This window comes from Rana temporaria, chromosome 12 (genome assembly GCF_905171775.1).
Source record: "Rana temporaria chromosome 12, aRanTem1.1, whole genome shotgun sequence".
Lineage (NCBI taxonomy): Eukaryota > Metazoa > Chordata > Amphibia > Anura > Ranidae > Rana > Rana temporaria.
In genome coordinates this window covers 144,408,455-144,428,633 of record NC_053500.1, presented here as the reverse complement: position 1 = coordinate 144,428,633, position 20,179 = coordinate 144,408,455, and the positions used below count along the sequence as shown (strand labels likewise).

At 44.5% G+C, this 20,179-nt stretch overlaps 1 protein-coding gene across 1 annotated transcript in view; it reads left to right on the top strand.

Moving 5' to 3' along the window:
• The first annotated feature begins 248 nt into the window (after positions 1-248).
• The window catches only part of LOC120919087 (heparan sulfate glucosamine 3-O-sulfotransferase 3A1-like), a 90,378-nt gene continuing 70,447 nt past the window's right edge, over positions 249-20,179 (top strand). Inside the window, exon 1 of the mRNA XM_040331085.1 lies at positions 249-1,221. Within this exon, the coding sequence (XP_040187019.1) occupies positions 734-1,221 (488 nt within the window). The 5' untranslated portion in view covers positions 249-733. The remainder of the gene's footprint in view (positions 1,222-20,179) is intronic.

The window sequence follows — 20,179 nt, the reverse complement described above, 5'->3', positions numbered from 1 at the left end:
GGAGAATACAGATGAGGAGGAGATGATGGACAGGTAGCACAGGACACAGATGTGACATATAATATCTGGTTGGTAATTTAGCAGAATGAAGCTTTCATAGTGGCTGTGAAAGTAAGCCCACCCCTCCCTTCTCCTGATTGGCCCCTCCACATTCCATTGATCTCACTCCTGGCTTCCTATTGGAGGAGCTCCTTCTCCCGGAGTGCTGTGATGTCATTGAGAAGTTTGCTGTGCTGGTCCCCACGTGTGATGAGCATTGACAGAAGCGCTGTGTGAAGACGAGCTGGCAGGGGGCTGTCAGGGGCTCCGGGGGGGATTTTTGGGACAGCTGCAGCTCCCAGCCAGCATATCAGGCTTTGCTGAAGACTCCCCCCGCTTACCATAGCAGCCCCCCCCCCTCCCTCAGGATAATACTCCGCACAGAGAAGACCAGGACTGGTGATGCCAGCTGAGAGGATCGCACAGTGTGTGGCATGGAGGTGACATCTGATTGGCATTGTCATGAACACAGACTTTTTGCATCATGCCATCTCTAATGAATTAGTGCATTTTTCTTTCTGCTGACCCCAAGAGCTTGCAGTCTTTATGCCACAGCATGTGATAGGAGGATGCTGGAAGGGGGCACAGTGGGTGTAGTAGGTCCCATAGGCCCCTGTTGATTCCCAGCTGTGATGCCATGGCACCCTGGTCCAGGATCACCTGACATGGCGACCTCAGCCCCCTGTTGGCGACCATGACCTTCCCATCAGTCCTGCCCGAGCCCCTGTCCAGGAGTATCTTCAGGAAGTTTGTGTTGATGCTTTGCTCCCTCATCATGTCCCTCTATGTCTTCTATTGTCTGTCTGATCGCTGCCAGAGCCTGCCAGGGCCCATCATAGGGGCCCCAGAGGAGGAGGGGGTCTATGAGGACTCACCGCTGGCACTCTGGCAATCAGTGAAGAGGAAAAGGCTGCTGCAGAAGATGAGGGACCACCAGGGGGCGCAGTGGAGCCGCCTATTCCCTAGTATTGGGGTGCCATACCCTGCCCAGGAGGGGGGCAGTACCCTCACCCCATTGGGGGAAGGGAGCAAGAAGCTACCCCAGGCCATCATCATTGGGGTGAAGAAAGGGGGGACCCGGGCTTTGCTGGAGTTCCTCAGGGTGCATCCCGACATCAGGGCTGTGGGAGCCGAACCCCACTTCTTCGATCGCAACTACGACATGGGGCTGGACTGGTACAGGTGAGATCCCATTCTAACACATTGTATGAGATGCTGGATCTCTGCTGCCCCCAGCTGGCCAACAGCGGGACACAAACACTGTACATTGATACATTGAATATACAAATACATCTATAGTGATACATTCTTATACAAACAAACAAATCTGTATTGATACATAATTCAATATAATAGTATAACAAGAATCACGGGGGGGGGGGGGTGTCTAGGTGTATGATATGAGCCAGATCTGATTGCCTCATTGTTTCCAATAGAAGAAATTCACAAATCTAGGATATTTTTATTTATTTATTTATTACTATTTATTTGGGAAGCGCGCATGTATATGCGCGCTTCCCAAATAAATAGTAATAAATAAAAATATCCTAGATTTGTGAATTTCTTCTATATATACTGGTCGGTGGTGCCGAAGCGCTTTGTGACAAAATAGCCCGGATGTTCTGGCGAGGGGAGCATAAATAAAAGAGAAGGGAGAAAAAAACAAGAAATCAGGGAAGAAAAATTGGCCTAGGATAAGGATCCTTCTTTTCAAAAAATTCAGTCCACAAGGATGAGGATCTTTATTTTTAGCCATGTGACTGGAATGATCAAATCTGCAGCGAGATTCACATCTAAGCATGTGCGGTTTAACGCGTTTTTAAGGCTAATTTTCTGACGAAATTCACTATTTTTCATGCGCATTCTTGATGCGTTTTTAATGCATTTTGCATTTTTTTGGAATGTGTTAATGTTGATAGGTGGAGAAGTCTGTTGTCAAGCAGAAAAACACACCAAAAATGCATGTACATGCGATTATCATTCGTTTTTGATCCAATTCCAATAATGTTTATGGAGCCAAAAAACGCACCATGCCGCGTAAAAAAATAAAATAACTCACCTTTCCAAAAAACGCATCGGTGGAAACTGTATAGATGTAAACGTGACCTGTAGGAACTAAGCTTTGATTTGAAGTGCTGTTTGGTATCACATGTGCTAAGTTTATTTACTGTTGCACTTAGGGTACTTTGCAGTCTTATGGTCTTCTTTTATACATATCTCTTCGAATTAGTGCATGTTTAACGCAGTATATTTCTGTGCATTAGTGCACGTTTAACGCAGTATATTTCTGTGCATTAGTGCATGTTTAACGCAGTATATTTCTGTGCATTACTGCACGTTTAACGCAGTATATTTCTGTGCATTAGTGCACGTTTAACGTAGTATATTTCTGTGTGTTATGTGCCGTTTAATGCTGTATTTGTCTGTGCGTTAGTGCACGTTTAACGCAGAATATTTTGGTGCAATCTGCACCAATCTGCACCACACAGGGTGATTAGGGTGTGCCCAGGCACACCTGCCACACCCTGTGCGCACGCCTATGTATGTGGTATATATCACTTATGCAGTACACTTAGTTTTTTTGTTTGAGTTATATACCAGTTATTAAAGTGGAGCTCCACCCAAAAGGGGAAGCTCCGCTTGTTTGCTTCCTACCCCCATCTGCTGCCGGATTTGGTACCTTTTGGAGGGGGGAGCAGGTATTTAACAACTTGTCTCCCCCTCCCGTCATAAAAATGCAGGAAGCATGAAAACGCATAAAAAGACGCGCTGCTACAAAATCAACCCCACACGCTTAGATGTGAACCTAGCCATAGCCTGGGTTCACACGAGTACACCTGCAACATGATATGGTTTTCAGTGCATTTTATTAGTACGACATCCCGCATTTTTGATGCGTTTTTCATGCTTCCTATGTTTACTGGACAGGAATTTATACACAAAACTCTGCTAAAAATACCCTAAGGCCACGGATCGATCCGCTGGTCTGTACAGACTCACCGGATCGATCCGTCCGAGGGGATCCCCCACATGCATCGTAATGATTCGAAGCATGCGTGGAATTCCTTATATGACTGCGTCGCGCACGTCGCTGCGTCATCATCGTGGCGACGGCGCGACACGTCATCGCCAGAGGATTTCGGCGCGGATTTCGATTCGATGGTGAGTACACTCCATCGGATGGAAATCCGCGTAAATCCTCTCGTGTGTATGGGGCCTTAGGGGCAGTTCACACCAGATGTAGTCAAGTGCATTTTTTTTATGCATCAAAAATGCAAGACAAGTAGAATCCATGGAATAGTTCACACCAGTGCAGTCAGTTCCAGTGCATTTCATGTATAGAACTGTACCGGACTACTGCAGTATAATGCGACAAAAAAAGCACCAGAACACATAACAGAAAAAAAAAGCCTGGAAAACCTTGAAAAAAAAATAGAGGTAAAAAAATGCACTGGAACACTTTGAAAACATACCAAAAGCACGCATGCAGAGAGTGAGATTTTGTGGTGTGAACTGTAAGCAAAAACACATCTGGAACAAATCCGGAGTGCATTTTTGTAGTGTGATCCGACACTAAAACATGCATTATACACACGTTTTGGTGTGTCTCCATTGAAGTTGGTGAGGCCAATATCATGCTATAACCGTCCCAATAAATTTGCTGTACCCTTTCAAAAACTGCAGCTGCATTGATGTGAGCGGGCGCCATAGAAAATAATGTGATTCCAACTTGCTCTGCAGCCCAACAGCAACTTGTGAATGGAGCCTAAAGCCTCGTACACACGATTGGATTTTCCGACGGGAATTGTGTGATGACAGGCTGTTGGCGGAAAATCCGACCGTTTTGTACGCTTCATCGGACAATTGTTGTTGGATTTTCCACGGACAAATGCTGGCAATTGTTGTCGGATTTTCTGAGCGTGTGTACACAAACTCCAAAGTACAAACACGCATGCTCAGAAGCAATGCTCACCATAACACAACATTAGCAGAAGTTGCCCAAAAGGTGGCGCTAAAGAGCTGAAAAACGTGTTTTTTGGCCGACAATTCTTTGCCGTTTGTATGCAAGACAAGTTCATGGTCAACGCCCTTCAGACAAAAGTCCTACGTTTTGTCCGCGGAAAATCCGATTGTGTGTACCAGGCTTAAGTCTGTTCATTTTATTGGGTCTTTTTGGTCTGAGTTAGGTTGTTGGGGTTCACATTCACACAGAACAGAAGAATAAAATACCTGACACAGGAAGCCGCGGGTGCCATGTACAGCCACAAATTCAAGCGGTTGGCTACACGCGGCCGTACTCTCGTAAACATGTATGGCGCATTTTTTCCGAAACACAAAGGCGGCGTATTTCAGCCACACACACAGCCATTCACATGTATTGGGGTTGTTTGCGGCTCTCTGGTGACGGGATTCTAGACCTCCGAACCTCCATGTGCATGAGGCCTTATTACACGTATTTGTGAACGTTGTTAGAAGTTTCAAAACAAAAAGTCGTTTTTAGCTCAGTTCACTGTGTTTTTTTTTTTCCCAAGACAAGACTTTGCGAAACTGTTGTTGGCATTATTGAAAGCAAAGTGAAATTGCGCAGTGATTTTATCGCCTCGGCGCCCAGTGAGACTTAAATAAAATATCAAGCTCATATTTGCAGCTATAAATGCGTTCGTTTTTTTTTTCTATCGCAGCCATAAAAGTGTGAGATCGCAATACTGAACCGTCCTTGTAAGCAGATCTGTTTAATACGGTCTTCATAGCGTCAGTGGTGCTTTGTATTGGCAGTAAAATGACGAAGACGTGTATTGTTCACAGAAACTCGTCTTGTGGATGTTTAACAGTCTTCTTTTTTTTTAGTGCAGCTCTTGAAAACTCTTCCTGAAAGAATCCATCAAGCCGGCGATTTAATGAGTATAATCCTTTTCTCAGAGGCTGGAGTTCCAGCAAGTGTTAAGGGCGGGATGGGTTCTCCTCTAGGATGCTAAGAGTTGTAGTACCTTGCTGGTGGTGGTAGTACTAGATCAATGTGCCACATCTGTCATGAAGGGCTTGGGTCCTTCAAAAGGTTTAGGATTTCCCTCATGAACATACAGTCATAGGAAACATATGCACTTTATTTGGGAACAAAAGATATTTTTTATCGTCAGTTGCAAAGAATCAGATCTTTACTTTAAGGCCTCGTACAGACGAGTGGACATGTCCGATGAAAACGGTCTGCGGACCGTTATCATCGGACATTTCCGCTGGGAGATTTCGCTCTGATAGCTGTACACACCATCAAACCGAAATCGCCGCGGACAGAGAACGCGGTGACATAGACGACACCGACGTTCTCTATCGCGCGAGTTCAATGCTTCTACGCATGCGTCAAATCAAATCAATCAAAACCAACGGACATGTCCGACGGACAGCTTTCCAGCGGACATGTTTCTTAGCATGCTAAGAAACATTTGTCCGCTAGAAATCTGTCCGCTAGCCTGTACACACGATCGGATCTGTCCGCTGAAACTGGTCCGCGGACCAGTTTCAACGGACATGTCCGGTCGTGTGTACGAGGCCTCAGACTTCCAGAGACACAAGTTCAAGTCTAAAAGGACTCAAGCAAGGGTTGGATCAGCCGATCTCAAGCTTTTTAACATGGAGGACTCTTTGAAAAAACGTATTCCGACAACTCACAGTACATTAGCATGGTGATCAGTGAGAAGAATGTCCCTTACATTGGTGATCAGTGGGAAGAATGTCCCTTACATTGGTGATCAGTGGGAAGAATGTCCCTTACATTGGTGATCAGTGGGAAGAATGTCCCTTACATTGGTGATCAGTGAGAAGAATGTTCCTTACATTGGTGATCAGTGAGAAGAATGTCCCTTACATTGGTGATCAGTGAGAAGAATGTCCCTTACATTGGTGATCAGTGAGAAGAATGTCCCTTACATTGGTGATCAGTGGGAAGAATGTCCCTTACATTGGTGATCAGTGAGAAGAATGTCCCTTACATTGGTGATCAGTGAGAAGAATGTTCCTTACATTGGTGATCAGTGGGAAGAATGTCCCTTACATTGGTGATCAGTGAGAAGAATGTCTCTTACATTGGTGATCAGTGAGAAGAATGTACCTTACATTGGTGATCAGTGAGAAGAATGTTCCTTACATTGGTGATCAGTGAGAAGAATGTTCCTTACATTGGTGATCAGTGAGAAGAATGTTCCTTACATTGGTGATCAGTGAGAAGAATGTCCCTTACATTGGTGATCAGTGGGAAGAATGTCCTTACATTGGTGATCAGTGAGAAGAATGTCCCTTACATTGGTGATCAGTGGGAAGAATGTTCCTTACATTGGTGATCAGTGAGAAGAATGTCCCTTACATTGGTGATCAGTGGGAAGAATGTCCCTTACATTGGTGATCAGTGAGAAGAATGTCCCTTACATTGGTGATCAGTGGGAAGAATGTCCCTTACATTGGTGATCAGTGAGAAGAATGTCCCTTACATTGGTGATCGGTGGGAAGAATGTCCCTTACATTGGTGATCAGTGAGAAGAATGTCCCTTACATTGGTGATCAGTGGGAAGAATGTTCCTTACATTGGTGATCAGTGAGAAGAATGTCCCTTACATTGGTGATCAGTGAGAAGAATGTCCCTTACATTGGTGATCAGTGGGAAGAATGTCCCTTACATTGGTGATCAGTGGGAAGAATGTCCCTTACATTGGTGATCAGTGGGAAGAATGTTCCTTACATTGGTGATCAGAGAGAAGAATGTCCCTTACATTGGTGATCAGTGAGAAGAATGTTCCTTACATTGGTGATCAGTGAGAAGAATGCCCCTTACATTGGTGATCAGTGGGAAGAATGTCCCTTACATTGGTGATCAGTGGGAAGAATGCCCCTTACATTGGTGATCAGTGGGAAGAATGTCCCTTACATTGGTGATCAGTGAGAAGAATGTCCCTTACATTGGTGATCAGTGGGAAGAATGTCCCTTACATTGGTGATCAGTGGGAAGAATGTCCCTTACATTGGTGATCAGTGGGAAGAATGTCCCTTACATTGGTGATCAGGGGGAAGAATGTTCCTTACATTGGTGATCAGTGAGAAGAATGTGCCTTACATTGGTGATCAGTGAGAAGAATGTTCCTTACATTGGTGATCAGTGGGAAGAATGTTCCTTACATTGGTGATCAGTGAGAAGAATGTCCCTTACATTGGTGATCAGTGGGAAGAATGTTCCTTACATTGGTGATCAGTGGGAAGAATGTTCCTTACATTGGTGATCAGTGGGAAGAATGTCCCTTACATTGGTGATCAGTGGGAAGAATGTCCCTTACATTGGTGATCAGTGAGAAGAATGTTCCTTACATTGGTGATCAGTGTGAAGAATATTCCTTACATAGGTGCAGATATCTAAACTATCCTTGGTTTCATTGGTTACTTGTATGAGGGGCAGAAGTTGATAATTACTCATGGAACCCCTAGCAACCTTTGGAGAGACCCTAGGGGTCCTGGGGAACTCTGGTTAAGAAAGACTGTGTTAGATGTTTTGACCACCTTAATTCTGAAGATCTACAAAAAGTTGAAGGTTTTGGGTGAACTGGGAACAGTTGTTAGGTTTGGCTGTGTTTTAATTCCACTCTGTCAGGACTCCATATTTCTATCTGTCGATGTGTTTGCCTTGTAGTACATAAAACAGTTTGAAACCACAGTGTATACCAAGGAGCTTTTCCCTGGGCAGCCATTCTGGAGCTGTCAATACAAGCGTAGTGTAATGGAAAGTCAATTTTTACTGTTACCCAGAACATTTCCTAATGTACCACTTCCACCATGCTGCACAGTTACAGGCTGATAATATGGGTACTTAATGAGATTTAAAACTTTAATTTGTCACATACATATGACATGATTAAGGGCCCATTCACACCGCATGCTCATTGCGAGTCCAGTGCAATAACAAGCTAAAATTTATTGTTTCCAATAGGCTTAGCTCACACCAATGTATGAAGTAGGTGCGCTCTTTTGTGAAAATGGAACATGCTGCATTTAAACAGCACAATGCACTGCAGTCATAGGCGTGTGCAGGGGGTGTGCCGGAAGTGCCTGGGCACACCATAATCACCCTGTGCGCCAGGACCAATGATATACGTATAAGACGACCCCCTAATTTTCCAGGAAAAAAATTTGTTTTGGGATATACTCACTGTATAAGACTACCCCCTTCTTACTAGTCTTTCTGGAAGCTGAGGGGTAGCCAGAACCGCTGACAGAAACAGGCTTTTTCAAATCTCACTGTGCCATTACATTACATTCCTCACTGTGCCATTACATTACATGCCCCGACTGTGCCATCACTTGCCCCCACTGTGCCATCACTTGCCCCCACTGTGCCATCACTTGCCCCTCTCTGTGCCATCACTTGCCCCCTCTCTGTGCCATCACTTGCCCCCTCTCTGTGCCATCACTTGCCCCCTCTCTGTGCCATCACTTGCCCCCTCTCTGTGCCTGAGCTTGCCTCCACTGTGCCTGAGCTTGCCCCCAAGTGCAATCACTGCAAACAGTGCCATCACTCACTTTTTTTCTGGATAGACTTCAGGCGGTGCGGTGCGGTGACAGTCTCCGTGCTGCGCGTCAATAATTTAAAAGACGCGCCTTCTCCTCAGACTGTCCTGTGTTAGGCGAAACACAAAATTTAACAGCAGCGCCTCTGTTCTGTGTTCCGCCTATCACGGACGTCTTCTCATCTTGTCCGAGGATGAGAAGGCATCTGTGATAGGAGGAACACAGAACAGAGGTGCTGCTGGGAAGATTTGTGTTCCACCTATCACAGAACACACTGAGGAGAAGGAGCGTCTTTTAAATCATTGACGCTCTCGCAGCATGGAGACCGTACCCGGCGTATAAGACGACCCCCGACTTTGGATGCATTTTTTTGCATCCAGAAAGTCGTCTTATACGCCGGAAAATACGGTAATTTTTTCATCAGTTTAGGCCAGGGGTCTCCAAACTTTTCAAGCAAAGGGCCAGTTTGCTGTCCTTCAGACTTAGAGGGGGGCCGAATTCCAACCAGTAGGGGGAGAAAATGCCTCGAGCCGAGCCTCAGTGAGAATAAACATGGCCTCAGTGTTGGTGGTCAGTAGGAGTAGTGCTCCATCATTGGTGTTAGTGGAAGAAATAGAGCCCCATTGTTGGTGTAATTGGAAGGAATAGTGCCTCAAATCATTGGGAGCAATAGTGCCCCAAGGGCCGGATGAAGGCTAGCAAAGGGCCACATTCGGCCCCCGGGCCGCAGTTTGGAGACCCCTGGTTTAGGCCAATATGTATTCTGTTACACGTTTTTTTGGTAAAAAAAAAACATCCCAATAAGCGTATATTTAAAAAAACATTAGTGCAGCGCTAATTAATCAATATAAATTATTGTTTGAACCTAATAGTCCTAAAAAAATGGTGCCCCTTTAACAGCAGTGAAATCATACACAGGGACCCTTGGCAAAAGCACAGACGTTGTGGTGTCTCTAGCTGCGGTTGGTACGAGTAATTTGTCTCTCATAGTGTGATGTCACCATCGGACACCCCGGGGGTTTTGTCTAAACTTCAAGCAGACGCGACATAAACTCTTTGTGAGACGGTCGCGGCTGGAAACGCGCCATGGCTTTATATAAGCAAAGACGGGCCAACAGTGGTGAGAAATCAGAGCTTCTGTCAAATGCAGCATCAAATGATCTGTCAGTGCTGGGATGACTGGGGTGCGAGAATGGGGAGGGAAGGACATAGTTCTGGAAGTTTACATTTGTCTGTGTTTGGCGTCGTGGAGTCAATTGCAGGTTAGAAGAAGCATGAGCACTTTGTGGGTAATGCAAATCTTTTTTTTTTTTAGCTCCTGTATTTTAGTGAACTGCACTGTTAAGGTTGGCCCAGGGACTCTGGGCCAGATTCTGTAAGAATCTGCATTGGCGTAGTGTAAGCCATTTACACTACGCCACCGCAACCTACAGGAGCAAGTGCCGTATTCCCCAAACACTTGCTCCGTAATTTGCGGCGGCGTAGTGTAATTGGCCCGGCGTATGGGCGCGTAATTCAAAGGGGGCGGCTTGTATTCAAATTAAGCGCGCCCCCGTGCCGATTGAACTGCGCATGCGCCGGGCTGAAAAATAGCCCAGTGCGCATGCTCCAGCTCACGACGGAAAACGTCAATGACGCCGACGTGTGCGTCATTGACGTAAAGTCGTATTCAAGAACGACTTAGGAAAACGACGTAACCGACGGAAAAAGACGACGCGGACCCGACGCCATACTTAACATGCCATACGGCGGACTGGCGTAAACTTACCCCTCATATAGCAGGGGTAAGTTTACGCTTACGGAAACGACGTACGCGTCGCTAATTCGTTCGGGAATCGGCGTATCAGGCTCATTTGCATAGTCAAATGAGACCTGAACGTAAACGCCACCTAGCGGCCAGCGTAGTATTGCATTTAGGATCCGACGGTGTAAGTGACTTACACCAGTCGGATCCTAGCCTAATTCCGGCGTATCTTCTTTTGAGAATACAAAACAATGATACGCCGGCGGGTTTTTCGAATCACGCCGGTGTATCTATAGATACACTGGCGTAACTCTTTTGAGAATCTGGCCCTCTATCTACATAGAGATTGCATGCGTCTTTTCAACTTGCTGTAGTTGACTCTAAGGCCTCGTACACACGACCGTTTTCCTCGACAGAATCCATCAAGAAACTTGGTGGCAGAGCTTTTTTTGCCCAGGAAAACGGTTGTGTTAATGTTTTTCATCGAGAAAACTGTCGAGGAACTCGATGAGAAAAAAAGAGAACAAGATCTCGTTTTTCTCGTCAGGAGTCTCAATTTCCTCGTTGTGTTCCTCGTCGGGCTGGTTTTCAACGAGAAACACGATCGTGTGTATGCTTAGAAACCCGCGCATGCTCAGAATAAAGTATGAGACGGGAGCGCACCTTCGGTAAAAGTAGCGTTTGTAATGGAGGTAGCACATTTGTCACGCTGTAACCCGACTGAAAAGTGCAAATCGTCTCCTACCAAACTTTTACTTAAAACGCAGTAACATGAGGTTAGCAAAAGCAGCCCCAAGGGTTGTGCCAGTGGAATCGAACTTCCCCTGCCGTCGTATGTGTTGTACGTCACCACGTTTGAGAACGACGAGATTTGGTCTTGACAGTGTGTACGCAAAGAAAGCCTGTCAACTTTCTCGACAAGCCTAACAAGGAACTCATCAAGGAAAACGATGTTTCATTTACGACGAGTTCCTCGGTTGTGTGTACGAGGCCTCACAGCAAGTTTACAAGAATACCAAGTTAAAGTGGAGTTCCACACTAAAAAAAAATGGGGAATGGGGCGCACTGCCTTCTGGGAACTGTGTGTATCCCAAAAAAGCAGATGCCCATTCACAAAAGGTGGCGGGAGGGGGGAACATCCCCTCCCACTGCTTGTAATAGCAATGAAGCGGCTGGTAAGCCACTCCGAATGCTATTACAAGAGAGCTGACAACCGGTGTTCTATCAGAAAGTCACTACCCATCAGAATGTGTAACGGAAGTGAAGTTCCGTCACAGCCATCTTGGTACACCCAAACTCTGCCGCAGTAAGGTTACAGTTAAAAGTTGGCAAGCGGACATCTTGTTACACCCACAGGAGTCTTACTTTTTACACTTATTTTTACCAGTAAACTGAACTTATATAGTGAAATACAGGATTTAGAATTTTAATGTAGAATTATAAAAGCAGCAGTATTCTGTCAGATCAGCAAACCTGTGAGATCAGCTTTTAAAATTCAACATCAAAACAGTATCACGGACTTCTAAATCCTGTATTTCACTGGTAAAAATGTGTGTGAAATGCAAGACTCCGGTGGGTGTAAAAAGATGTCGGCTTGCCGACTTCTAACTGTAGGGTTACTGCGGCTGAGTGCGGGGTGTACCAAGATGGCCACGACGGAACGTCACTTTGTTACGTTACGCATTCTGATGGGTAGCGGCTTTGTGATTGAACCCCCGGGCTCTAAGAAACTGTACCAGGGTGATGCCTGCAGCTGCATATCATCCCAGTACAGATGCCAACCCCCTAAAAAATGCCGCCTCAGGTAAACACCATGTTTGCCTTTGCGGTAAATACGCATGCTCTCTTGTAATAGCAATCGGATCGGCTTTCTGATAGAACACGGCTCTAAGAAACTATAGAAATTAAGAAATCACCGCTCCAGGTGAATAGGCTGTGCCTGATAAGAGCTTTAATCAAATGCTAGCCCCGGTCGCCTCCATGGGAATACAAAATGGAAAAGAAATGGCTGCTCATCGAAGAAAGTCCAATTTGCTGTATATTGAATCACCAAAGTGACATGAAAGGACACCAGGTCTGGTGTCCTTTCATGTCACTTTGGTGATTCAATAAATGGCAAATTGGACTTTCTTCGATGTGCAGCCATTTCTTTTCCATTTCTAAAAAAAAACGATACCGGGGTGATGCCTGCAGCTGCATATCATCCCCGTACAGATGCAATCCCGCTAAAAAATGCCGCCCCAGGCAAACACCATGTAAATACGTCCCTGAAGCTTCCTTATTCGATGACCTCCCGTCTGTTCTTGTTTGACGACAACTACAAATGTTTGGTTTTCCCCTTTCAGTCCCATTGACAATGGTCACCAGAACCAACAGAGAGGGTGACCACTAGAGAGCAGAGATGTCACCAGAACCAACAGAGAGGGTGACCACTAGAGAGCAGAGATGTCACCAGAACCAACAGAGAGGGTGACCACTAGAGAGCAGAGATGTCACCAGAACCAACAGAGAGGGTGACCACTAGTGAGCAGAGATGTCACCAGAACCAACAGAGAGGGTGACCACTAGAGAGCAGAGATGTCACCAGAACCAACAGAGAGGGTGACCACTAGAGAGCAGAGATGTCACCAGAACCAACAGAGAGGGTGACCACTAGAGAGCAGAGATGTCACCAGAACCAACAGAGAGGGTGACCACTAGAGAGCAGAGATGTCACCAGAACCAACAGAGAGGGTGACCACTAGAGAGCAGAGATGTCACCAGAACCAACAGAGAGGGTGACCACTAGAGAGCAGAGATGTCACCAGAACCAACAGAGAGGGTGACCACTAAAGAGCAGAGATGTCACCAGAACCAACAGAGAGGGTGACCACTAGAGAGCAGAGATGTCACCAGAACCAACAGAGAGGGTGACCACTAGAGAGCAGAGATGTCACCAGAACCAACAGAGAGGGTGACCACTAGAGAGCAGAGATGTTACAAACAGTTTGCAGTGTGAGCGGGCAGCTTTGTTTTAGTACAGGTACACTTGAAATACTTCCGAGGGTGACAAATGCAATACACCAAGGCAAACCAAAGCCGGCAGCAAGGAACGTGATTTTTTTGTGGCGTAACGGTCTTAGCCTATCCATTTTGTTGAACCTCCAAGCTGTCTACAGAACGCCGCAAAATATTACAAGTGTGACATGGGCCAATCGTGAGAGGAAATCTGCCGCTCGCTCACAAGCACGGCTGCATTCCCTTCAACAGCTGCATCCGGCTGTGTGTCTGCCTCCGCCAAACTTTCTCAGCCTCCATGAGGCCGAATTCTGCATCGCCTCACGCGAAAAGTAATATGAGAGGCTCCCGAGATTCCGGATTTTGACGCCGTTCCTCGCTCAGATGTTCTTTAAATACACAAAAAAAAAAATAATGAAAAGAATATCACAGACTACAACCCGAAATCTTTCAACGTCATGGAAGCTTTGCGAATTCCAACCCCCAGTCTTTTGGTGTCCAGGAACCGTCGTCCTCGTCTCCCTATTGTAGCAAGACGGGATTACAGACGACGCTGATATCAAGTTCTCCTGAAACGTGCGTTCCGCTCTTGGCTGAACGACACCAGATTTTTTAATCCGTTTTTGATTGTTCGCTGGAGGATTACGAGGGAGGAACGAGCTAGTCATCTGTGCGCAATTATTATCGTGCTTATATCCAAGATTTAAAGGATCAGTCCACAAAAAAAACACACGTTAGCTTATGTAAAATATCTAAGAGTAACAATGACAAATCTGTACGTCTGCGTTCCCGCCTCTGAGCAGAATGTGAGATATTTCACAATGGATTTACAGTTGCTGGACGGCTGAGTTGTGCGCTGACTTCATTGTCCAGTGGGTGGATTACTAATGGTTGTATGGATCGACATGCAGGATCTCTCTAAGGAAGGTTTCTTACATAACATTATATTACCAAAAGTATTGAGACGCCGGCCTTTACACGCACATGAACTTTAATGGCCTCCCAGTCTTAGTCCGTAGGGTTCAATATTGAGTTGGCCCCACCCTTTGCAGCTATAACAGTTTCACCTCTTCTGGGAAGGCCGTCCACAAGGTTTAGGAGGGTGTCTATGGGAATGTTTGACCATTCCTCCAGAAGCGCATTTGTGAGGTCAGGCACTGATGTTGGAGAGAAGGCCTGGCTCGCAGTCTCCGCTCTAATTCATCCCAAAGGTGTTCTATCAGGTTGAGGTCAGGACTTTGTGCAGGCCAATCAAGTTCCCCCACTTTAAACTCGCTCATCTATGTCTTTAAGGACCTTTTTAGGATGAGTGAAAACACTTTTGCCTTTCAATTATAAAGACATTCAAGATAGGACTAAGTATGGAAGCATTGAAGAGCCCTGGGGACATCCAAAAATGTATTAAACACAATTATGAGTTTGAAAGCAATAATTCTGAGAATAAAGTCAGAATTCTGAGGTTAAAAGCCTGAATTCTGACTTTTAATCCCAGATTCTGACCTTGAAACTCAGGCCTCGTACACACGACCAAGAAACTCGACAGAATCCATCAAGAAACTTGGTGGGAGAGCTCTTTTGCCGAGGAAAATGGTCGTGTGTGCGTTTTTCATCGGGGAAACTGTCGAGGAACTCGACGAGAAAAAAAGAGAACAATTTCCTCGTCGTGTTCCTCGTCGGGCTGGTTTTCGACGAGAAACTCAAGCGTGTGTATGCTAAGAAACCCGCGCATGCTCAGAATAAAGTATGAGACAGGAGTAAAAGTAGCGTTTGTAATGGAAATAACACATTTTTCACGCTGTAACAGACTAAAAAGTGCAAATCGGCTCTTACCACACTTTTACTTAACACGCAGTAACATGAGATCAGCAAAAGTAGCCCCCAGGGTTGTGCCAGTGGAATCAAACTTCCCCTGCCATTGTACGTCACCGCGTTTGAGAACGAGGAGATTTTGTCTTGACCATGTGTACGCAAAGCAAGCTTGTCGGGTTCCTCGACAAGCCTAACAAGGAACTCGTCGAGGAAAACGATGTGTCTTTTCCGACAAGAGTTCCTCGGTTGTGTGTACGAGGCCTCAGAATTGTGTTTAATACATTTTTGAATGGCCTAAAGTTTTAATCACAGAATTCTGACTTTGAAAACCTATTGAAAGACGAAAAAAAATTCTGACTTTGAAACTCAGAATTGCGTTTAATACATTTTTGGATGGTCCAAAGTTTTAGTCTGAGAATTTAGACTTTTAACCTCAGAATTCTGACTTTGAAACTCAGAATTGTGCTTTTAAAAAAAAAATAGGATGTCCCCAAAGCTCTTCATTATAATTCTGACTTTGAAAGTTTCAAACTCAGAGTTCTGACTTTTAATCTCAGAATTTAGATTTTTAATCTCAGAATTTTTACTTTTAATCTCAGAATTATGACTTTCAAAATCAGAATTCAGATTTTTTATCTCAGAATTCTAACTTTCAAACTCAGAATTATGACTTTCAAACTTAGAATTGTGTTTAATAAACTTTTGAATGGCCCAAAGTTTTAATCTCAGAATTCCAAATTTGAAACTCAGAATTCTGATTTTTGATTTCAGAATTCTGACTTTCTGAAACTCAGATTTGTGTTTAAAATATTGACACTGAGGCCATTTCCTGAAATTCACCATCCTTAAGGCCTCGTACACACGATTAGGTTAAACAGAGGACAACGGTCTGATGGACCGTTTTCATCGGTCAAAACCGATCCTGTGTGGGCCCCATAGGTTATTTAACCATCGGTTAAAAAAAAGCCAACTTGCTTTAAATTTAACCTATGGATTCCTAACCGATAGGTCAAACCCGATCGTTAGTAGGCACGACCATCGGTTAAAAATCCACGCATGCTCAGAATCAAGGCGACGCATGCTTGTAAGCATTGAACTTCGGTTTTTTCAGCACATCGTTGTGTTTTACGTCACCGCGTTCTGATACGATCGGTTATTTAACCGATGGTGTGTAGGCGTGAGGAACCATCAGTCAGCTTCATCGGTTAACCTATGACAACGATCCTTCAGACCGTTCTCACCAGATGGACTGATCGTGTGTACGAGGCTTAAGACTTGGGCTTTATTTGATTTTTTACACTGTTTCTGTTGATTAAAAGATTTCCTCATTTAGGAGAAGAAAACTTTGGCTGAAGCAGCCTTCTAACCAAGCCAACATTATGTGAGACACCACCTATCCTTGGCAGGTAGAAGGCCCTTTTACGAACGTTCCTCTTTGTCTTTGTAGCATTAGTGGAGATTGGCCAGGTTCCAGCCACCTTCGCTAGAGGCAGCAGTGGATTGAGCTGTGTCGGTGTAGTTAGACCTGAATAAGACAAATGTTCGTCTGTAGTACAAAGATTGGGCTAATTGATGACAGTTGGACACAGCCCAAACATGGACCAGATGGCCCGGGAACCACCAGCAACTGAAGCGCAAAAACATAAACTGCAGTTTGATACAAAATGTACATAACAAAGGGGTCAGCCTCCCGGAGGAAATGAGACTTGGACGTTGCTTCTAATGCCAGTCAGACTGTGTCGTTCAGATAAGATAGACTCGTTGAGCGCCTTACGCCATTTTAGTGAAGCTGGAGAAAAAATCTTCAACCGTGTACGTGGAACTTAGCTGATAATAATGTTGGTTACCACTAGATGATGTCATAATCCAGAAACAAAGGCGAGAGGCTGGAATTTACTTGTCGTGTTTTCCAAAATTCACACCTACTGCTCATTGTTCTTCTAGTATCTTTTATCTTTCTAAATCTTCTATTTCAGACATAGACCTTTTAACATTACTTGAATTATTATTTTGATATTTAACTAAATTATCTAAATATATCCACATTTAGGAACAACGATGTAATATATTGCAGGTTACACGTCTTTAGATATGGTGGTTGCATTTGTTTTCCTTCAGGCCTTTTTCCCTTTAGGCCCGTACACACGATCGGATATTCCGACAACAATTGTCTGATGGACGTGTTTTGTCGGATAATCCGACTGTCTGTATGCTCCATCGGACAATTGTTGTCGGAATTTGGCTAGAAGATGGCGAGAAACAATGTAACTGATATGAGTAAAACAAGTTGAAAATAAAGAAAAAAACACATCTAAAGGTTGGGAAGCTTTAAAATATTAAATATATCAGTGCACCTTATCAGTGCAGTTTACCACTGCAGCCTCATCTGCGTACATCAGCGAAGGAGAAAAATTACTTATTTACCAAATTTTATAACAGAAACTGAGAAACATTTTGCTTTTAATAAAATGTTTGGTCTTTTTTCATTTGTTTAGCAAAACATTTAAAACCCAGTGGTGATTAAATACCACCAAAAGAAATCTCTATCTGTCTCAAATTATAAAAAATGTCATATGGGTACAATGTTGCATGACACTGCAATTGTCATTCAAAGTGCGACAGCGCTGAAAGCTGAAAACTGGCCTGGGCAGGAAGGGGGTGAAAGTGCCCGGTAGGCAAGTGGTTGAATAACGTTTTCGATTTGTGGTGCTCAGATACAGTATAGTTCCGCTTTAACATTAGAGCACATCCCAGATTAATTTGCTGGAAAGTGACCTTTCTGACCTTCGTGTGAAGTTTGGTTTTTGGTATTTAAAGGTCCCGACAGCAAGTTCACTAACTATTCTTTGGGGACTATTAATCTACCAAACGAGTCAGCCATGAGAATTATATTTTACAGTGTGACTATATCATTAATCCAATCCAAAAGGAGTAGACAGCACTCCATATTCATTATTCCACCCCCGTCTTTCCGGAAAAAGTTTGCTGTATTTATACTCTCTCTACAGGAAGTGTTTTATCACCGTGAAGAGGGAAAGCCAACATGAGGCTAATGAGGCACTTCTTAAGTGTAACAAGAATATTTTAAGCCCTTGGTGCTTTGAAACAACCGTCTGATTAGTGGGCAGTGCTGTGTTTTAGACCATAGGGGTTCCTTTTTCATAATGTTTTATTTAAAGGCTCCTTGTTTCGTTTCAGCTTTTACAAGTTCATCTTTCTGCCCGGTGCCAGTGGTGCACATGTGAGCGTGCTCGCAGCCCGGGTTGACCTCTGTGGTAACACTGGCTGTAGTGTGTACGGAGCACAGCGAGAGTGCAATTCATCAGACAGAATATGAACAGAGATGCTTCCTAGTGCTGTGAAACAGTGGCGGCGGGCGCAAATAAACTGAAAAATTCTGAAAAACACTGAAAAAAATCCCATCAAATGCAGCCACTGTACCCGTCAAATGCAGCCACTGTGTCCATCAAATGCAGCCACTGTGTCTGTAAAATACAGCCACTGTGCCTGTTAAATGCAGCCACTGTGCCCATTAAATGCAACCACTGTGACCCCAGCTCGCTGTCTGTCCGGCACTTACCTCATCTTGGTGGTGGGTCAGTCAGCGGGTGACAGCAGCGAGCTGTGGGGCGGGCAGCGATTCAGGCGGCGGCTCCTGTGTCCTCCATGCTTTTCCTCCTGCCGGGCATCCAATAGGAGTGTCTGTCCTTTTCAGGTGATGGGTATCAGACCCACGCTTCCTGATTGGTGGAGAGGTGGTTCAGTGTTAGAATAGTGAATATTCATTTGCTTTTCTATAACACACCTGTGGTGGTGGGCTCCGAGTGCAATGCTCTGCGCTCTGAGTCCACCCTATTTTGAAGCCTATTAGAGCCTATCAGGTGCTTAAAAAAAAAAACCCCGCCGCTGTATTTCAGGTGCCTAAAAGGGGCCGGACGCCTGAATAGGGGGTGGCTGCGGTGGCCATGGAGCATATAGGGGAGGCCTGGAGAGAGGGGGCAGCGCCTCGGCGCCCCTAATGGATGGGCCGTCACTGCTGTGAAATGACCACAGAACCTTTCTAAAGAGGTGTGGATTTAGTCCATGAGAAGGAACCAAACAACTGTAGGCAACATTGGTAGTTAGAAAGGGTTTTTGGTGAACCTGGTGAGTGTAAAATGAAACTAATTTTACTCTGTATATATTTTTTATTTATTTTGGAGCAGAGAAGGGTTAGCACCTACCTTGAATTTTTATTGCGTTCTTTATATTAAAGCAGAAAAAAAAATAGTAGCCCATCAAGAGTCCATTAACACCAGCATTAACCACTTGACCTCTGGAAGATTTACCCCAGTCCTCTACCCTTTATGACCAGACCATTTTTTTTGATATACGGCACTGCGGTACTTTACCTGACAATTGCGCGGTCATGCAACACTGTACACAAAATAACATATATTTCTAGATTGTAAGCTCTAACGAGCAGGGCCCTCTGATCCCTCCTGTATTGAATTGTATTGTAACTGTACTGTCTTCCCTGATGTTGTAAAGCGCTGCGCAAACTGTTGGTGCTATATAAATCCTGTATAATAATAATTTATACAATGTTCCCACGAATAGAGCTTTCTTTTGGTAATATTTGATCACCTTTTGGGTTTCTTATTTTTTTGCGCTATAAACAATAAAATAGTCTGTATAGATGCCTTGCCAAATATGTCTTCCCCAGTGCTAAGTGCACAGAGCTTAACTTGATAATGATTTGGATACTACTAGCTAATCGGAATAACAATGCTCTGTTGTTCCACATGACAATCCGGCCAAAGTCGGATCCATGTCCTGGACAGTTGTTCCTTTTTTTTTTTTCTTGTATCCGTCTTTGGTTTGGCAAATGTATTCAGATATTTCCTTGTATTCAGAGTCTTTTATAACCATTTTTTTCCTTCTCCCCCTTTTCTCTCTTATAATATAATTTCCTTTCTATTTTGTCACATACAATCTTAGCATTGTACAATGCATCCAGAAAGTGGGACTGTCCCTGATTTGCAGTAATGTCCCTCTGTCCCTCTT